The following is a 20,239-nucleotide window of genomic DNA, read 5'->3' on the forward strand; positions in this document are numbered from 1 at the left end:
GCGCAGGCTCAGCGGCCATGGCTCACGGGCCCAGCTGCTCCGCGGCATGTGGGATCCTCCCAGACCGGGGTGCGAACCCGGTTCCCCTGCATCGGCAGGCGGACGCGCAACCACTGCGCCACCAGGGAAGCCCCGGCCCCACTTCTTAATAGCATCACATTGGGGTTAGGGCTTCAACATATGAATTTGGGGGGACATAAACATTCAGTCAACAGCACTTAGCAATGTGCCCATCCTGGTGAAGAAGTGCCCAAGTTGTTAATTCCTATTTTGTGTCTCATTGTATGTTCTACTAAAATCCTCTGACCCTACCTGCCCCACTGCTTTCATTTAGAAGCTCGCCTACAGCCACAGTTGGCACTGGGGCCTGTTTGTTCTTAGCCTGGTGTACAGATTGATTTTGCTGAGAAAAACCTGTGTTTTCCTACAGCCTGTGTTCTGGTCGCCTCATCGATCACTTACTCCTAACCAACAGCCAGATGTGTCAAAAAAGTGATAAAGACTCCAAGAGTCTGAAGAAATCAATTGGTGGGTGGCTATTCATGATCTTAGACTTACTTTCTGTTCGTATCTTCCCTCTCCTGCTTTCTCCTTGGGCCAGCATAAACGTCAATTCATTCATTTCTGCTTCCCTTCTCACTTAGCAGTTTTAGGCGATGGTGGAAGGTCCTCACAGCCCAACCCACTTCTCTAGCGATATGTCATTTATTGACTCTGAGGGGAGCATCATGACCTACGTTTGGTTGGGTCAGCCTGAGCAAATAGCTAGAATCCAGTTAACATTCAGATTGGAAGAGACTTCAAAGCTTCTATAAACTCTTGCCCCCCAGGTACCCAAATTGTCTCTTATTCCAGAACTACTTGAGCAAGGATGCCACAGTTCTAATCACTCATTGTAAAGGGTGGTCAGGAAACGCCACGCTCCTCCCTCCGCCTTAGCCCTGCTTCCACTCCTACTCTGAATCTTAACCCTCTGTCAGTCTGACCTCATGCTTATTCCTTTAGAATTTTCTCTCTCTCCTCTGAGAACTGTTTCTGTGCTGGCTGTGTGTCTGTCTCACTCTCCTCCAATTGTTCTAAAATCCATATCTGCTCATTTCACTCAGCCGTGTGAAATCCTTCAGTGGCCTTCCATAGCCTCAGGGTGCAGTTCAAACTCCTAAACTGCTTTCACATTTGGTCCACCCCTTGCCGCCCCTCTGAACAGCTGTTTCCCAGTAAGTCATGCATTTCCAGACCTCCATGTCTGGGCACATGGTGTCAATTCTCCCCATCCTTCTCTGCCTCATTCTCAAAATCTGGAGCCTGAACCCCAGCTTGAGTCTGCTGCCCCTGTTCTGTGGTGCCATCGCAGCTTCCAGCAGAGCCCTGAGCCCCACTCAGCGTGCTGCGGGCAGGTTCGTGTGGCTTTGGCCCCACTAGGCTTCTAGCCCTTATATTATGGGACTAACTGGGGTCAGCGGGCACGAACACCTTCAGATAAGTTCTGTACTTTCCATCTTTACCTTAGGATATCACCTGCCACCTTGCTCTCCATTCTCAGAGTGAGAACCATCTTTCTAAAATTAATCGCGTACCTGGATTCTGGGCTCTTTGTGACCCTGTTCTATAGGTTGTTTATATTCATATTTATTCTCTCTCTCCTCTCTGTTTCTGTCTTTCTCAGGTTTCCATTCTTTCCTTCCTTTCAGTCCTAAAACACATCCTGTCTCCTTTGCCTGATTCGGCTCTTCCTTCTGTTTCCTCAGTTTTAGAATATAGATAATCCTACTCTTTCTACTCTCACCCTACGCCACCCCCATCTCATGCTGCTTTACAGTGTGATTTCCAGACTAACCACCTTCCTCAAATGTTTCCGTGTTTTGTTTCTTGACACATTTATGGTTTCCTTGAAAAAGTACATTTTAGAAAAAGAAAACACATTTTTCAGCATAAGAATCAGAATCAAAGTTCTGATTTTGTATTTTTGTTTTATATTTTTATCTCTTTCTCTTATGACATTAATATGTTTACTTATTTTCTTCATTCTAGAATATACTTAAATTAGCTTCAAACTTGGCACAGACTATAAATATGCCAGTGAAGTTTAAGATTTTCTGGCGGTTCTTTTTGTCCTCAGACTATATACTGCCCAGGATGTACAGAGTCGTGCGTTCAAACATTGCTTGAAATTATTCTTTTCTCTGTGTGGTTATGGTATTAATTTGAGATAAAATTATGTTCAGTCATTTATGTTTTTTTCAATTATAGCATTTGCTTTTCCCCTTTTAAGATTTTCTGTTAAATACGTAAAACATTTACCGTGTTCAAAATTGAGAACCATATAGAAAGGGGTAACTAGAAAATCCCAGCCCTGTCCTTTACAATCATCCCCTTCCACTTTATAGGTATGCATTTTCATAAGCTTTAGGTTTATCCTTCTGGCACTGCTTTTGCAAAAAGAAGCAAATACCTTATTTCCCACCCTTTCTTATACAAAAGGTAGCATACCCTATATACTGTTCTACACTTTGCATTTTCATTTAACAAAATATCTTGGAAAACGTCCTTCCATATCATATAAATCTTTCTCATCCTTTTTTATGATTTACAGTATTCCATGGTATGGACATAGTTTATTCAGTTGGTCCCTTATTGGTGGACACTTGTTTTGTTTCCAGTCTTTTACAAATAATGCTGCAATGAATAACTGCTTTATATGTTGTTTTGTCTTAGTGGAAGGAAATCTTCTAAATGGATTCATAGAAGTGGAATTGCTGGGTCAAAAGGTAAAGCATGTGTAATTTTGTTAGATGTTGCCAATGCATATGGAAATTTGTTACATATTCCTTCCATAGAGTTTAAAGCATTTTACATTCCCACCAGCAATGTACAAAATTACCTATTTCTCCAAAGCCTTGCCAACACAGTGTGTTGTCAATATGATAGCTGAGAAATGGCATCCAAATGTAGTTGTTTTTTGGTTTTGTTTTTATAAATTTATTTATTTATTTTGGCTGCATTGGGTCTTCGTTTCTGCATGCGGGCTTTTCTCTAGTTGTGACGAGCGGGGGCTACTCTTGTTGCGGTGCGCAGGCTTCTCATTGCGGTGGCTTCTCTTGTTGCGGAGCAAGGCCTCTAGGCATGTGGGCTTCAGTAGTTGTGGCACACGGGCTCAATAGTTGTGGCTCGCGGGCTCTAGAGAGCAGGCTCATAGTTGTGGCGCGCGGGCTTAGTTGCTCTGCGGCATGTAGGATCTTCCCGGACCAGGGATCGAACCCGTGTCCCCTGCATTGGCAGGCAGATTCTTAACCACTGTGCCACCAGGGAAGTCCCCAAATGTAGTTTTAATTTCTTATTGTGAGAGTAAGCATTTTCCCCATATTTTTAAGGGCTATTTGCCTTTCTTATTCTATGAACTGCCTGCCCCTTTTTGGGGGAAGAGGGAGAGTGCATTTTTTTCTATTGGGTTTTGGTCTTTCTCCTTCTCAGTGTTTTAGAGCTCTTTATACATTAGGGAGATTAGTCTTTTGTATAAATTGCAGATATTTTCTCACAATTTGTGATTTGTCTTTTGACTTTACTTACAGTTTTTCTTTTTGTCATAAAGATGTTTCTTTAAAAAAATTATTTGAAGTAGTCAAATTTATCAGTCTTATCTTTAATTGCTTCTGGATTTTAAGTCATAATTAGAAAACTGTTTCCTACTTCTAGATTATGAAAGAACTCACTATCTTTTCTTCTAGTACTTGTATGCTTTTATTTTTTACATTTAAATCTGAATAATTCTAAATGGTTAGAATTATTCTATTGTATGTTATGAAGTTTGGAACTAAAATGATCTTTTCTAAATATTATCTAGTTGATCCAGCCTTATTATAAACTCTCTCTTTTTTTTTCCCAGTGAGTTGTGATGCCATCTTTATCATATTCTAAATTTCCATATGTACTTGGTGTATTTTTTCTATTCTGTTCCATTTTTTTTCATCTGTTCATGCTTAGTACCACTGCTTTAATCAAAGAAGCATCGTGGGTTGTTTTAAGATCAATAGAACTATTTCCTCCACATTGCTTTTCTTTTTCGGTGTTTTCCTAATTGTTTTAGATTGATCATTTTTTATATGAAATTTAAAATCAATGTATCAAATTCCAGAGTAAAATAAACTTGCTGGTTTTATTATTGGATTCACATTAAAGTTGTACGTTAACTTGAGAAAGTTGATATCTTTATAATGTTGAATAGTCTTAGGTAAGATCAAGCAGTGTCTCTTCATTTGCTGAAGTTTTGGTTTCAAATTTTGGGGGATATTTGGAAGTTTAAACAGAGTGGCAGTATTTTCAATGGTTAAAAATACATTTTGGCAGTTGAGACTTTGTTCATATTATTTCAAGAGCAGACGTAGATATCAGAAATCTTATTAAAATATGGCAAAACTTATCATTTCTCATTTGATGATCACTAAATGATTTCAGATCCTTAATTTGCACTGAATAAACGTAAACAAATGTGAATGATTTTCCCACAGAGCTGCTACATCTACTTGAGGATTAGATAGGTTATTTATAGAATTGTTGCAAATATGTGACTTGCAGCTAATTGTAGTGGTCCATTGACTTTTGGAAAGGATTTTTAGAATCTGTATGATTTTCAATGCTGTGGTTTTTTATTTATATGAACCAGCTCACAAGCCAGAAAACTCATCAGTGAGCTTGCTTTTCCTAACAGGGAGAATCTTGTCACTTATTTCATCAGGTAGGATATCATGTTTAAAAGTTCTTACCTTTTATTTCCATAGGAAAGCTTTGTACATTTTAGTGAAATGACTGGTAAAACATGGCGTTTTGACCAATTCTGAGTTTTATATTTTTAATTTTTTGAGCTCTGGTTTTAGATTGTGCTAGTGAAAATTTATGTTCAAAAAATATGGAACAAAACCCCCAACAAAGCACAAAAAACAATATGGAAATTTGGAAGTAAGTTTAGTTTCAGATTTTGTGTGTGTGTGTGTTTGGAGTAGGTTAGCTTCTCTATTTCTAAGAACAGGGTTGTGTTTCCCAAAGAACTAGGGGCAATGCATGCTGAAGCCAGGGGACAAGGACAATGCAAACACTGAAAATCAAACCAGGAGAAGTAAATTCTCACTTTAAGGGAGATGGCAGGGTCAGAAATGGGGCCTAAACCAAGAGGGTCAGCAGTCAATCAGATAGCCTGTTTTAGTCTATTTAGGCCACTATAACAGAATACCATAGACTGCGTGACTTCTAAACAACAAGAATTTATTTCTTACAGTTCTGGAGGCTGGGAAGTCCAAGATCAAAGCACTGGCAGATTTGGCGTCTGGTGAGAGCCCACTTCCTTGTTCACAGACAGGCATCTTCTCGCTGCATCCTCACACTGTGGAAGGGCCCAGGTAGCTCTCAGAGTCTCTTCTATAAGGGCCCTAATCCCATTCATGAGGGCTCCATCCTCATAACTTAATCACCCCAAAGGCCCCACCTCCAATTACTATCACAGTAGGGATTAGGTTTCAACATGTGAATTTCAGTGGGGGACACAAACATTCATCTGTAGAACTGCCACTGGAATGGAAGTTCCTAAAGGGCCCCCAAGGAAGAAAAGGGTCCTAAATAATTGCATGGAACAGAGGGAGAATAAACATGTTAAAAGGCACAGGGTTTGGGCTATAGTTCAACATTCAATCTAAAGGTCTGAAACAGTCATCTAGTTAAGGTGTGACATGAAGTTACCACTTTCTTTGTGAAACATGACTTTAACATTTTTTATGAAAAATTTTGAATTGAAGTACTAAAAGCTCTCCAGTTGACAGCTAACTGATGTCTCTCTGATGTGAACTGATTTCAGGTTTCCTGCTGGGTGCACTGTTTATCTCACTCATAAAGGGTGTAGAGTGTTAAATGGGGATTGTCACAATCTTTTTAAAATAAATTTATTTATTTCTTTATTTATTTATTTTTGGCTGCATTGGGTCTTCGTTGCTGGGTGCAGGCTTTCTCTAGTTGCGGTGAGCGGGGGCTACTCTTCGTTGCAGTGCGCAGGCTTCTCATTACGGTGGCTTCTCTTTGTTGCAGAGCACGGGCTCTAGGCATGTGGGCTTCAGTAGTTGTGGCACGCAGGCTCAGTAGTTGTGGCACACGGGCTTAGTTGCTCTGCGGCATGTGGGATCTTCCCGGACCAGGGCTCAAACCCATGTCCCCTGCATTGGCAGGCGGATTCTTAACCACTGCGCTACCAGGGAAGTCCCTGTCACAATCTGTTTTAAAAAAGATTTCTTTTTCAAAGCCTTGGTAAAGGTACAATTTCTTAGTCATGTTGATACTAAAATAAAATTTTATAATTAAATGATTCAAACACTTTTCATACTACAGGAAAAGTAACTTATACTATATCATTCCTGAAAATATTTGCTGCCATGGCTACATTTTATCATGGTTGATAAGCTTTGCAAGCTATCATGATTGTGTGAAATTTTTTTTTTCTTAGATAAGGAGGGTGTTTGGAGGCTTGCCATCTAGAGGTTATTAACTTCATTCTGTCACAGTTTGCCAAAACATTGAAATCCTGGGACATGTCGGCGATTTATTGGGGCCATGATGAACAGAATGCTCACAATCAGGATTATCTCAGAACCTCCTTAGGAGAGTTTCTCTTCTTCAGAGTAATGAATTGGTGCTAATTCCCTTAGTTGGTCCACCTGGTTCCTGCTCTCTAAATGGAACCAGTTTCTGGATATTCCAAAGTGCCCAGCATCGTAATAATTAAGAACAGAATTTATGTTTCATTTTCAGGTAGGCTTTAGCATTGGGAAATGTAAATACATACAGGAGAGCAGAGTCAGCCAGACTTCTCCTGACACAGAGGAGCATCATCCTGAAATCCCTGTCAGCAAGCCGGTGGAAGTCGGCTTCTCTCGTCCATGCTGGGGCCAACCTGTGTTCTGAGCCCTCTGATCTCTTAGATCCCTTTCTTCTTTATTGCCCAGGTTTAGCCAACTACAGGAGGTATAGCCAATGCCTGGAAAAAGATGGTAAATTAAGTCATTTTCTAATGAACATTCCAAAATTACGGATCCCAAAGGGGGTGAAATCTGTAGGAAAACACACCGCATGGGGAATATTTGACCCCATGTGTGTTTCAAACAGGCCATCTAACTCTCCTGTGTATATACTTGTAGCATAGCTATTTAGAGTTAAGGACATAATCCCTGTTTGGGCAAGAGGAAAAAGCTAACATTCTCTCTGGTATTCCCCTATGACCTTGTTTGCATTAGCAAACACATTTCTAAAAAATCCATAGGTCAAAGATGGAGTCTCAAGGTAAATCGAAAAATATGTTTGATTTTTAACTTCCTGAATTGATAACTGACTGGTTGACTTTGCAGGTGAGTGACTTTGCAAGCAAGTAACAGACTAGTTTTCAGTTTGTTTTGCAAAATCTTAGGATTATTTTTTGACTGCTACAGTCAAACAGTGTGCTGGACTCCATTTTTGAAACATTGGCTAAGATTCTAGTCCCAGATAGCAAGTAGGTGTCAGTGCTCTTACCATTTCCAGTTGATTGGTAGCAGCTGCCTGGAATGCAGTGTTGAGAAGGATCCTGAGGTCTTGTACTGGGCTCAGAGGCAAAGAGGGCTGTGGTAGATTCTCAATGTTTGCTATGGTGAGAGTGGGGGAGTGGTAGTATATGTGCTTTATATGCACTCTAGGGCCATTTGGAAACTGTTCTCGAACAAGAAACCATTGCCTTCAGGATTCTTTTCCCTATTTATCATAATATTAAAGTTGAGCAACCACATCGTTCCTTTTTCATTTCTGGGCTGGCAGGAAATATTAGACCAGAAGAGTAAGAACAGCATGAAATAAAGGAGTAAGTAGGTCCTTTCCTTGAGAATATATCAGCAGTTTATGGTTGCCTGGTGGGCTGAATCTGATTATGTGGCCTTATGATACCCTTGGACCACAGTACCGAAAGGAGACTGTTCAAGGGCAGATACAGCCAAGGGAGCAATTACGATCAAAAGCCTAATTAAGGGAGAAATCTGGTCTTGGTCTTCAGTAACTGTGACATTTTAGAAGAGAAACATATTCGAGATGGAAGAGATGACTGGAAATGGCATCAAATCCTTCCTGTGCTAAAATACATGCTCAAAAAAAAAAAAAGTGCTACTCTGAGTCTGTGTTCTGAGCAAAACATTTCCGTGTGTGAAATTGCAGTTGCTATGACAACCAGGGGCTGCAGCCCACTGACCTGTGTTCCTAAGGAAAACAAGAGCTGATGTTTATGGATGAGAATCCAGCACTGCCTTAGAGAAAGAGTGAGCCCAGCATGAGTTTAAGTGCTAGGTCTTCATCTTGTGCCTAGGAGGAAATAAGTTCTCTGATGCTCCATGATCATCTGCCTTTGCATTAGGCCCTCCAATTATCTTTAACTAGGTGAAGCATCGGGAAGAAAACACCTCAACTAGAACATCAGTTTGAGTGGAAAAAAATAAAATTTTAAGTAGACAGTTCACCTGAAATAGTTGATTTACAACTTCAGGGTGAGGAACCCTGTCTTACTCTGTCTTGCTCTGGTATTCCAATTCTTGAGAAATGGTGGAAACAAGGGTTTCTGACTCAGCAGTGCTTTCCTGTTTCTGGTCTTTTCAGGCTTATGTTTTCTTCATTGGTTTCATTCAAAGCAACATAACCTGTGTTGAACCTTGGAAGCTCTTGTAGGGGCAAATATTTACATCCAAAATGTGAATGTTGTTCAAGAGGAGGATAAACTAACTGAACAATAGTCTCAAATCCCAAATGTCTGTGAACAGACTCTTCCTCATCTCAGTTTGCGACACCATTATCCAGTCAGTTGTTCAAGTAGGAAATCTAGGAGTCATTTTTCACTTTCTCTTTCTTTCACGCTCCACAGGTAACCCATCAGCAAACACTATTGATTATACCTCCACAATACATCCCAAATCTATCCATTTCTCTGTTTCAACTCCCACCATGGTAGTTTTAGGTCAGTCATCTACTGCCTGGATGACTTCATGTTCTCCTAACTGGGCTCACTCTCACTACTCCTGCTTTTTACCATTCATTCTCCCGACAGCTGACAGGATGATATATATATATATATATATATATATATATATATATTTGAAATTATATATATATTTGAAATTAAACATTTTATTTTGAGATAACTGTTGATTGACATGTAGTTCTAAGAAATAATATAGAGATCCCATGTACCCAGTTTTCCCAAATGGTCACATCTTTCATGATTTTAGTATAATATCACAACTAGGATATTGACATCTCTACATCAAGATACAGGACATTTTCGTCACCACAAGGACTTTTATAATGACAACTACTTCCCTTCCACCACAGGCCTCACCTTAGCCCCTAGCAACAACTAATCTAGTCTTCATTTCCATAATTTTTGTCTTTTCAAAGATGTTATATAGATGGAAGCATACTATTGATATATAGTATGTATATCTAGAACTTTTAGCATTATTTTGAAGAGTGGTAATAGTGGACATGCTTTAATTGCTTCTGATCTTAGGGGAAAGCATTCAGTCTTTCACCATTAACTGTAATGTAAGCTGTAGATTTTTGGTAAGTGTTCTTTATCAAGTTGAGAAAGTTCCTCTTTATTCCTATTTTTGTGAGACTTATTATCTTTAATGGGTGTTGAAAGTTGTTACATGCCTTTTCTTCACTGACTGATATAATCATGATCTTTCTTCTTTAGTGTGTTAATATAGGAGATTACATTGATTTTCAAATGTTGAAGTAGTCTTGGGAATGATGCATAATTATTTTTATATATTGCTGAATTCTGTTTGCTAATATTTGTTAAGGAGTTTTGTGTATATATTCATGAGGGATGTTGCTCTGTAATTCTCTCTCTCTCTGTCTCTCTTCCCCTCCCTTCCTCCCTCTCTCCCTTCCTTCCTTTCTTTCTTTTTGTACATTCTTCGGTTTTTGATATCAGGACAATACTAGCTTCGTAAAATGAATTGGGAAGTGTTCCTTCCTCTTCTATTGAAGATCCTACAAGAGATTGTGTAGAATTGATGTTAAATTTTAAGCATTTGGTAAAATTCTCCAGTGACGCTGACTGGGCCTGGAGATATCTTTTTGGGGGAGTTTTTAAAGTACAAGCTAAATTTCCTTATTAGTTATAAGACTGTTCAGATGATTTGTTCCATATTGTTGTAATGTTCCAACAGTTGTTCCAACTGTTGTAATTTTTGTTTCTTGAGGAGTTGGCCCATTCCATCTAAGTTGTCAGTTTTATGTGTATGGAGAAATTTCCTTACTATGCTTTTGATGTCTGCACAGTCTATATTGATATCCCCTGTTTCATTCCTGATATTGGTAATGTGTGTCTTCTCTTTTTCCTTTGTTATTCTTTTTAAAAAAAATTTTTTTTTAAATTTATTTTTAGCTGCCTTGGGTCTTTTTTTTTTTTTTAACATCTTTTTTGGAGTATAATTGCTTTACAGTGGTGTGTTAGTTTCTGCTGTAAAACAAAGTGATTCAACTATACATATACATACATCCCCATATCTCCTTCCTCTTGCGTCTCCCTCCCACACTCCCTATCCCACGCCTCTAGGTAGACACAAAGCACCGAGCTTATCTCCCTGTGCTATGCAGCTGCTTCCCACTAGCTATCTATTTTACATTTGGTAGTGTATATATGTCCGTGCCACTCTCTCATTTCGTGCCAGCTTACCCTTCCCCCTCCCCGTGTCCTCAATTCTATTCTCTATGTCTGCATATTTATTCCTGTCCTGCCCCTAGGTTCATTAGAACCAGTTTTTTTTTTTTTTTTTAGATTTCATATATATGTGTTAGCATATGGTATTTGTTTTTCTCTTTCTGACTTACTTCACTGTGTATGACAGTCTCTAGGTCCATCCACCTCACTACAAATAACTCAGTTTCGTTCCTTTTTATGGCTGAGTAATATTCCATTGTATATGTGTGCCACATCTTTATCCATTCATCTGTTGATGGACACTTAGGCTGCTTCCATGTCCTGGCTATTGTAAATAGAGCTGCAATGAACATTGTGGTACATTACTCTTTTTGAATTATGGTTTTCTCAGGGTATATGCCCAGTAGTGGGATTGCTGGGTGGCAGGCGGATTCTTAACCACTGTGCCACCAGGGAAGTCCCTCCTTTGTTATTCTTGTTAGAGGTTTGTCAATTTTATTGATCTTTTCAAAGAACCAGCTCTTCATTTCATTGATTTTCTGTGTTGTTTTTCTGTTTTAAATGTCACTGATTGCTACTCATCTTTATTTCCTTTCTTCTTCTTGTTTTGTGTTTATTTTGCTCCTCTTTTTATAGGTTCTTAAGTTGTGAGCTAAGATTACCAATCTGAAACTTTTCATCTTTTCTAATGTAAGCTCTTAGTGCTATAAATTTCTGTCTCAGCACTGCTTTAGTTGTGTCCTACAACTTTTGATATGTTGTATTTTTTTTTAATATGTTGTATTTTCATTTTCATTTAGTTCAACATATCCTTTGATTTACCTTGGGACTCCCTCTTTGACCCAGGGATTATTCAGAAATGTATTATTCAGTTTGCAAGTGTTTAGAGGTTTTTGTTTTATTTCTCTTATCAATTTCTAGTTTGATTTCATTGTGGTCAGAGAATACACTCTACAATTTAAAAATAAATTTTTAATTTAGTTTTTAAATTGATTTGGTTGTGTTGGGTCTTAGTTGCAGCACGCAGGGATCTTTGTCATGGCATGCGGGATCTTTCATGGTGGTGCGTGGGCTCTTCGTTGCAGCGCGTGGGCTTCTCTCTAGTTGTGGCGCATGGGCTCCAGAGCACGTGGGCTCAATAGTTGCGGTGCGTGGGCTTAGTTGCCCTGTGGCATGTGGGATCCTAGCTCCCCAACCAGGTATTGAACCCATGTCCCCTGCATTGGAAGGTGGATTCTTAACCACTGGACCACCAGGGAAGTACCTATAATTTCAATTTTTAAAGAATTATTGAAGGGTTTTTTTTTATGGCTATGGCTGTGGTCTATCTTGATATATGTTCCATTAGCACTTGAAAAGAATGTGTATTCTGCTATTGTTGGACAGAGTGTTCTATAAATGTTGATTAGATCCTGTTGATCGATGGTAGTATTGAATTCTTCTATATCCTCACAGATTTTTCTGTCTAGTTGTTCTGTCAGTTGCTTGAAAGAGAGGTGTTGAAGTCTCCAAATATAACTGTGGATTTGTCCATTTCTGCTTTCAGCTCTGGAAGTTTTTGATTCACATATTTTATTCTTTGATGCATATTCATTTAAGATCACTATGTCTTCTCGATGGATTTACTCTTTCATCATTATATGGTGTTCCTCTCTGTCTCTGGTAATTTTTGTTTTTGTAGTTCTGAAGTCTACTTTATATGATATTAATATAGCCACTCCTGTTTTCTTTGATGTTTGCATGATATGTATTTTCATTTCCTTTTACTTTCAACCCATGTATATCATTATATTTGAAATGAGTTTCTTGAAGATAGTGTGTAGTTGGGTCATATATTTTTACTCTGTTTGCCAGTCTCTGTCTTCTAATTGGTTTATTTGGACCATTTGCATTTAATGTAATTATTGATATGTTAGGGCTTAAGTCTGACATTTTCTTTTTTTCTTTTCTTTTTGTTCTCTCAGTTTTTTGTTTCTCTCTTTTTCCGGCTTTCTGTGGATTTCTTGGTCGTTTTTTAGAATTCCATTTATATTTATCTATAGTGTTTTTGAATGTATCTCTTTGTATAGCTTTTTTAGTGGTTGCTGTAGGCATTATATTACATACATATAACTTATCACAGTCTATTGGTGCCATCATTTTACCAGTTCATGGTATAGAAACTTTATCTCCTTTGCCCTTCCCCATTTATAGTATAATCCTTGTGAATATTTCCTCTATATACGTTTAGAACCACATTAGTATTATAATTTTTTATTACAACCATCAAACACAATTTTGAAATCTTGAGAAGAAAAATGTATTGTATTTTCCTATATTTTACTGTTTCCATTTTTTTCTTTCTTCCTGAAAATCCAAGATTCCACCCTTTATCATTTCCTTTCTATTTAAGAAAAATTTCTTTAGTCATACTTTTAGGGTAGGTCTGCCTGCCGTTTATTCTTAAAGGATATTTTCACTAGATATATGATTCTGGTTTGACAGTTCTTTTCTTTCAGCACTGGAAAGTGTTGTGCCACTTGGTTCTGGCCTCCATGATTTCTGGTGAAAAAATCCGCTATTATTCTAATTGTTTTTTTACTATAGGTAATAAGGTTTCATTTTTCTCTTGTTTACTGTTTCCAAGATTTTTGTCCCTGTCTCTTTAGTTTTCAGAAATTTGACTATGATGTGTGTTGGTGTGGACTTCCTTGAGATTATCTTTTCTGGGGTTTACTCTATTTGAATCTGTATATTTATGTCTTTTGCAAAATATGGGAAATTTTTAGCCATTAGTTCTTCAAGTACTTTTTCAGTCTCGCTATCTTTTGCCTCTGCTTCCAGAATTCCAATGACATGAATGTTAGATCTTTTATTATAGTTACACAGATCCCTAAGCCTTGGATCATTTTTTTCAATCTACTTTCTCTCTTATTTCAGATTGGGTATTTTCTATTTTATTTTATTATTTTTTGATGTGGGCCATTTTTAATGTCTTTATTGAATTTGTTACATGAGGACGACCCTGAAATGGTATAGAGATCCAGTTCTGTTTCCAATAATTGGCTTCCGGCCAGAGAATGAGTTATGTTTATATATATATATATATATATATTTTTTTTTTTTTGTGGTATGCGGGCCTCCCTCTGTTGTGGCCTCTCCCGTTGCGGAGCACAGGCTCCGGACACGCAGGCTCAGCGGCCATGGCTCACGGGCCCAGCCGCTCCGCGGCATGTGGGATCCTCCCAGACCGGGGCGTGAACCCGGTTCCCCTGCATCGGCAGGCGGACGCGCAACCACTGCGCCACCAGGGAAGCCCCTTTTTTATATATATATATATATATATATATATATTTTTTTTAATGAGTTATGTTTAAAGTAGTTCCAAACCAGGTGAGGATGGAGAAATTATCTGTGTCAAGTAGGGGCAGGTCAGCATGACTGGTGACAAGTTGTGACCCATGTTTACAACTGAAGTCAGATCTCTCATCTCAGTTTGCCCTGGATTTTCCTAGTTTCAGCAGGGGAAGTCCTGCATCCCGCAAACTCCCTCTGTCCTGAGAAAATGAGTATGGTTGGTCACCCTAGGAGAGTCTGAGAGTTATCTCAGCACGTTTTCTGGTTGGATCTGGGGAGGGAAGAGGTTGAGAGGGCATTGGAGTGGTTTGAGATCATTGCTGGGCTGTCCAAGTTCAATTCTTCAAAGCCTTGTACAGTTGAGGGCTTGCTAATGTATGTTCTCCTTAAGGCAGCAAACCAAGGAAAAAGATGGGTACTCCCTGGGCCAGGATCTATGTGTCCTATTGGTTCTTGCTCCAAATTCTCTCCCAATCTATTTTTTTTTCAGTCAGGGGTGGGTGAGGTGGAGGAGCTCCCATTGGGTTACTAGGACCAGTTTGAAAGAAGATTCCTTGATCTCTGTTCATTGCCCCCTGCCCCCACCCACCTTGTCTGACCCTGTGTCAGTGGTAGAACCATGAACACTGTCTAGTTGTGATTTGGATACTAGGGTAGGTGAAAAGCTAAACTGACAGCTATATAATGTGGGTTGAGGTGAAATGCACATTTTATAGCAGGGTTTCCCAAAGTGTGGTCTGAAATTACCTTTCCAAGTTCACCTGGGGGCTTATTAAATACAGATTCCTAGGCCAAACGCCATAGACTATGAATCAGCAGGTTCGGGGAGAGGACCAGGAAAGTACCTTTTTACAAGCACCCCATGTCGTATTCATGAATCCTGACATTAGAGGACCACTTTTCACTTGTTCTATACTATTTAGGTGATGTCCAGAGGATATCGGGGGAAATCTGTATCCGATTTTACTTCTAGTTGGAAGGGCTGTAAAAAAAAATATTCGGGACTTTGAAGGGCTTTATCATACATTATCATTCTGTTAATTGTGTGACTTTAAGGTTTGGGTAAAATTTAGAAGAGCAATAGTAGCAATCCCCCTGACACTTTACTGATGCTATTCTTTCTACTTTCAGCAGTGGAAAGAGGACTTGAGTGGAAAATGACAGAATAATATCTTCATAGCAGTTTAACAGCTTTTGCTCTCAACTTTACAGGCCTCCCCTAGGATTGAAGGGAAAATCAAATGAGGGAAGTGAGTCAAAATCACATAGAAGAGAGTACTTGCTACCCTATATTCTGAAACAGGGCTAAATTCCCAGATCTTTAAGCTATTTTTTGTTGTTGTTGAAGTCAGCATTTTTTTTCCTGTTAACTGCACCTGCTGCCATCGGATGTCTGGTTTTTTTTTTTGTTTGCTTTTTTTTTTTTTTCCAGTACGCGGGCCTCTCACTGCTGTGGCCTCTCCCGTTGCGGAGCACGGGCTCCAGACGCGCAGGCTCAGCGGCCATGGCTCACGGGCCCAGCCGCTCCGCGGCACGTGGGATCTTCCCGGACCGGGGCACGAACCCGCATCCCCTGCATCAGCAGGAGGACTCTCAACCACTGCGCCACCAGGGAAGCCCGGATGTCTGGTATTTTAACAATCATATCTACTCTAGAAAGAGATTTATTGCATTTTAAATCCAGATGACATTTTAGCTGGGAATTAGGCTTTTTTCCCACCTCAGGCAGAGCTACGCTTATATAATAATCCTTTGCACAAGCACGGAGTGCTTATGCTCTGTCAGTCGGCTGGTAAGTTCAAACTCCAGATGTGGGCTAACATGCAAAACGTGATTCTGGGAGTGGTGGTTTGATTCACTGTCACTGGGGCTGATCTGGAGCTCTGCTTCAGTTGGCAGCAGTTTTCATGGTGGTGGTGGTGGTTTTGGTGGTGGGAGTGGCTGGACAGTAGGGCTTCTTAATATTCAGGATTAAATTGAATGCCTCGTTAGTCTAACAATGGCCCAAACTAAGGATAATAAAAGTAATGATTTAGAAGTATAAATTTTTTCTTGTTTATAAATTACCTTTTAAATACATACCAGTGAGGCTATTTTGTGCTGGTGTTCGTCCGCTACTTGCAGGGCACTAGCCCTCTTCAGATTCAAATGGGACATTTCACAGGTGCTTTCCAAAGTCTGGATGACCATGTGAGAGCCACCCTTATTTCCTTTTCCATTTCAACCATCAGGCTCTGATTCCACATCTGACAGTGTCTTGAGATTATCTCCTTCTTCCCCCAAATTCCCAGAAATTTGTCTCTTTTCATCTCCCTGGGTTCAAGGCACTGGCTAAAGTTTCTCATGAAGTCTCCAAATTCTTCTTTCTTGAACATAGGGGGTCAGGGAGGGGCTATGGGACCAGAGTCCTCCTGATACAGAGTGGTCCAAGGTCCTGTATTATATGGTGAGTCAGGAACACCATATTTCAATCAGATGATAAGAGTGTGAACTTACACATAGCAATGGAAGAGATAACACAGAGAGGTAAAAATGTGTTGTGGAACTTTTGTGATCTGGTGGGGATCTGACAGCTCTGATTATCGCCCTTCCAGCACAGAATGGCAGATGAGTGTGCATTGTCATAATTAGCCTGTGCAATTAGGATGACTTCACAGATATTTGCTTTAATTGACTTTAGTAATAAACTAAATGGTAATCTTCTCAGATAAAAATAATTCCACAATGACTGTCTAGGTGTCACGATATATCATTGTTTAAAGTAGTGTGTACTTTCTAATAAGAAAATCTGTATATATCCCTAGGGCCAAGTATTTATTACCTCCTTATTATTGTTATTAATAAATAAAATCTATTTGTTAAGACAATAATAATATATCTGTATTTATAATTATATATCTATACATATATATAAAGCACTTTACACATTATTTAAAACAGTGTAATTTAAACCAAAGTTTACTCTTCTAAAACCGACAGAGGTCATGAACAGTCCACTTTCTCCACTGTCCTGGAGATTGATAATCTGGACCTATATGAGTTACTGCAAATAAAAACATCCTCTCTAAGAGCTGGTTCTGCCCAAGGAGTTCAGCTGGAACCTACCAGATTCAGCAGTGTAGCCCATTTAAGTGGTTGTTTGATGTCACATGTGGACTGCCTCAGGTGTGCATTAAGTGTAAGGTCTTGACAATAAGGATTTTTTTGGTTTGTTCATTTTTTTGCTTATTTATTTAATTTTTATAGTTTTATTTATTGATTATTTATCCTGTACTTACTTGATAATATTCTGACTATTTTGGGGCTAGGATAATTGCATCCCTTCTCAAACCTAAAGCAGAAGAACAAAGGTAAAAATTTATCCCAAAGTGTAGATAATGGGGAGGTACTTAAATGTCTCTGAGTATACAAAGTGTGAAAAATTCCTTTCTCTCTCTCTCTGTCTCTGTAGACTTTTCATAAAAAGAAAAGCCTTTTGAAGTAACTGCCCAAAGTAGAAGAGATGAGTGTTGAAGACGGTGGCAGAGACCGTGCGGTGTTCTCTAGCAGCCTTTCCCGCTCTTTCCGTAACACTGGAAACCCTGATTTTTAGATAGGCACAGGCTGCTCAGAGTAAAGACAGCCTCCATGGCAACCAGTGTGGTCCTGTAACCAGTGCAAAGCATCACATGATAGCTTCCTGAAATTTTCCTTAAAGACAGTTGACACATGCTATCATTTTCCCAGCTTCATCCCTTCTTCCACCCTGCTGCCTGAAATACTGATGTGTTTCGTGGAGTTTTAGTTGCTACCTTGGATTATGAGAAATGAGGCCCCCCTATTTGGGATGGTGGAATGGTGAACTGGAAAGATGTTGAAGATTTTGTTGGGCAGAGCCTCTGTAAGCAGCCCTGGACAGTCTCTGGATTTTTATTTGAGACAGAAACACTTTTTTGCCTTGCTTATGCTACTATTTCTTGTTTAGCTAAATCTAACCTTAAGTGATAACAATGATACAACCCTAAAGGAAGGGAGATTTCATAGCCTTTCCATGAAGTTTATTCAAGGGCTTAAGCATCCTTAAGGACAAAATATTACTTTTTATTTTTTAAAAAGTATCTTTGATGCAATCGATTTCTGTTTTCTCTTGTTCAAGCCTCTGAAAATGGAGAACAGTTGGTTGACTTCTTCCTCATAATAAATCTTTGTGGAATGTAAGGTTTTTGTTTTCACCTTAATTTTATAGCTTTTTGCCCATCAGTGGATTTAGAACTCTAAGTAATTATCCTTTAATTTTATGAAAAATATTCATAACCAGATTCTTTTTTTAGTAAGAGAATTAGCTATGCTAGGCTTGGGGTTCTAATTATGCCTGTGATTTGTTATTAGTGGGTTGCAACAAGTTTGCTCTTATGAAATGAATAAGCTGTTTGCTGAACTATGAAAGGAGGAGACAGAGAGAGGGTACTTCTACTATAACATCTGGGGAGAAGTAGTAGAAAATGGGCTTTCCCTGTGTGTGTGTGAGCGGGTTAGTGAGAGAGAGAGAGAGAGAGAGAGAGAGAGAGAGAGAGAGAGAGAGAAAGGGAATATCTTCAAAGCAAAACACTTCATATGTTTAATTGCTGCCCTGTTTTGTGGCTTCCTGGGGAGCAGGAGGCTCACCCAGTGAGGGAGCAATGTCAGATTCCTCTGGTGCATGAAATTGGAGCCCATGTCTGAGATGCCAGACACATTTCTATGCCAGCTGTCTTTATATTCTGACTGATTCAGGAGACCACATTCCCTGCAAAACAGTCAATCAAAGCAACCTTTAAGGGACATGTAATTAAATACATATTAAGACTTCCCTCATTTCTGTGCCCCACACCTTCAGGCACACACTGACTGAGGCTTTTTTTTTCTTTTTCAATAACAGCTTTATTGAGACATAATTCACTTACAAGACAATTCACCTTTTTAAAGTGTACGAGTCAATGGTTTTTAGCATATTCACAGAGTTGGGCAACCATCACCACAATCAGTTTTGGAACATTTTCTTCAGGCTGAAAAGAAACCCCATACCCATTAGCAGTCACTCCCCATTGCCTCTTAACCCCCAGCCCTGGGTAACCACTAATCTACTTTCTGTCTCTATGAACTTGCCTATTGCAGACATATCATACAGATGGACTCATATAATATGTGGTCTTTTGTGACTGGCTTTTTCACTTAGCATATGTTTTTGAGTTCACGCGTGTTGTAGCATGTATCAGAACTTTATTCCTTTTTATGGCTGAATAACACTCCATTGTATGGATATACCACATTATCTTTGTTTGTCAGTTGATGAACATTTGGGTTGTTTCCACTTTGGGGCTGTTACGAATAGTGCTGCTATGAACACTTGTGTACAAATTTTTCTGTGGACCTGTGATTTCATTTCTCTTAGGCTAGGTATATGCTTAGGAGTAGAGTTGCTGGATGTGGTAAGCAGCAGAGTTGTTCCTGCTCAGAGAGAAGAGATGGGGACTCAGAAAGGGGCCAACTTTGTCCTTGAGGGAGATGTTTAAAGTCTGTGCGTTGGAGCTGTAAAACCAGGTTGCCAAGTTTCCAGGTGAGGTGAGGGCAGTGCCAATAAAGTCAAAGCAATAAGTGAATGCACAGTATAACAGGGAAAGTAGTCTAAACAAATTGCACCATATAGGTTTGGCTTACCAGCAGCTATTCTCATTTTAATTTTTGACCAGTCCATCAAGCAACTTATACTTTCAAGTCCCTTCTGGGTGTGTCCTAAGCTCACCCTGCCATCCCAGGGTGAGTTACTTTTCCCTGCAGACAGCTGCAACCTCACTCTGCAGGACCTTCCTAGATTCCACCCCAGAGCATTGGTTATGCTTGTGAACTCCTTGTTTCCTGCACGCACATCTCACCTGGAATTTTGGCATTTGTTTCTCATCTCATAGCTTCCTTCATTAAGCTAAGGTTTTTCATAAATCCATTCCACCAGAGGTGAGATAATTTCCAGGAATGAATCTTTTTTTTAATCTTTTTTTTTTTTTTTTGGTGGTATGCGGGCCTTCCTCTGCTGTGGCCTCTCCCGTTGCAGAGCACAGGCTCCGGACGCGCAGGCCCAGCGGCCATGGCTCACTGGCCCAGCCGCTCCGCGGCATGTGGGATCCTCCCAGACCGGGGCGCGAACCCGGTTCCCCTGCATCGGCAGGCGGA

General features: G+C 39.6%; 1 protein-coding gene across 3 annotated transcripts in view; it reads left to right on the forward strand.

Annotated features, from left to right (window-relative positions):
• Positions 1–20,239, forward strand: part of GPR176 (G protein-coupled receptor 176) — a 95,190-nt gene that overhangs the window by 49,579 nt on the left and 25,372 nt on the right. Inside the window, exons 2-3 of one of the 3 annotated variants that reach the window (XM_055088325.1) lie at positions 2,716–2,768; positions 5,270–5,390. The exons of 1 other annotated variant lie outside the window; for it this stretch is intronic. In XM_055088325.1, the coding sequence (XP_054944300.1) occupies positions 2,716–2,768; positions 5,270–5,390 (174 nt within the window). The remainder of the gene's footprint in view (positions 1–2,715; positions 2,769–5,269; positions 5,391–20,239) is intronic. One more of the 3 variants, XM_055088326.1, reaches the window with a different exon arrangement.

The sequence above is a fragment of the Physeter macrocephalus genome, chromosome 11 (assembly GCF_002837175.3).
Source record: "Physeter macrocephalus isolate SW-GA chromosome 11, ASM283717v5, whole genome shotgun sequence".
NCBI classification, from domain to species: Eukaryota; Metazoa; Chordata; class Mammalia; order Artiodactyla; family Physeteridae; genus Physeter; species Physeter macrocephalus.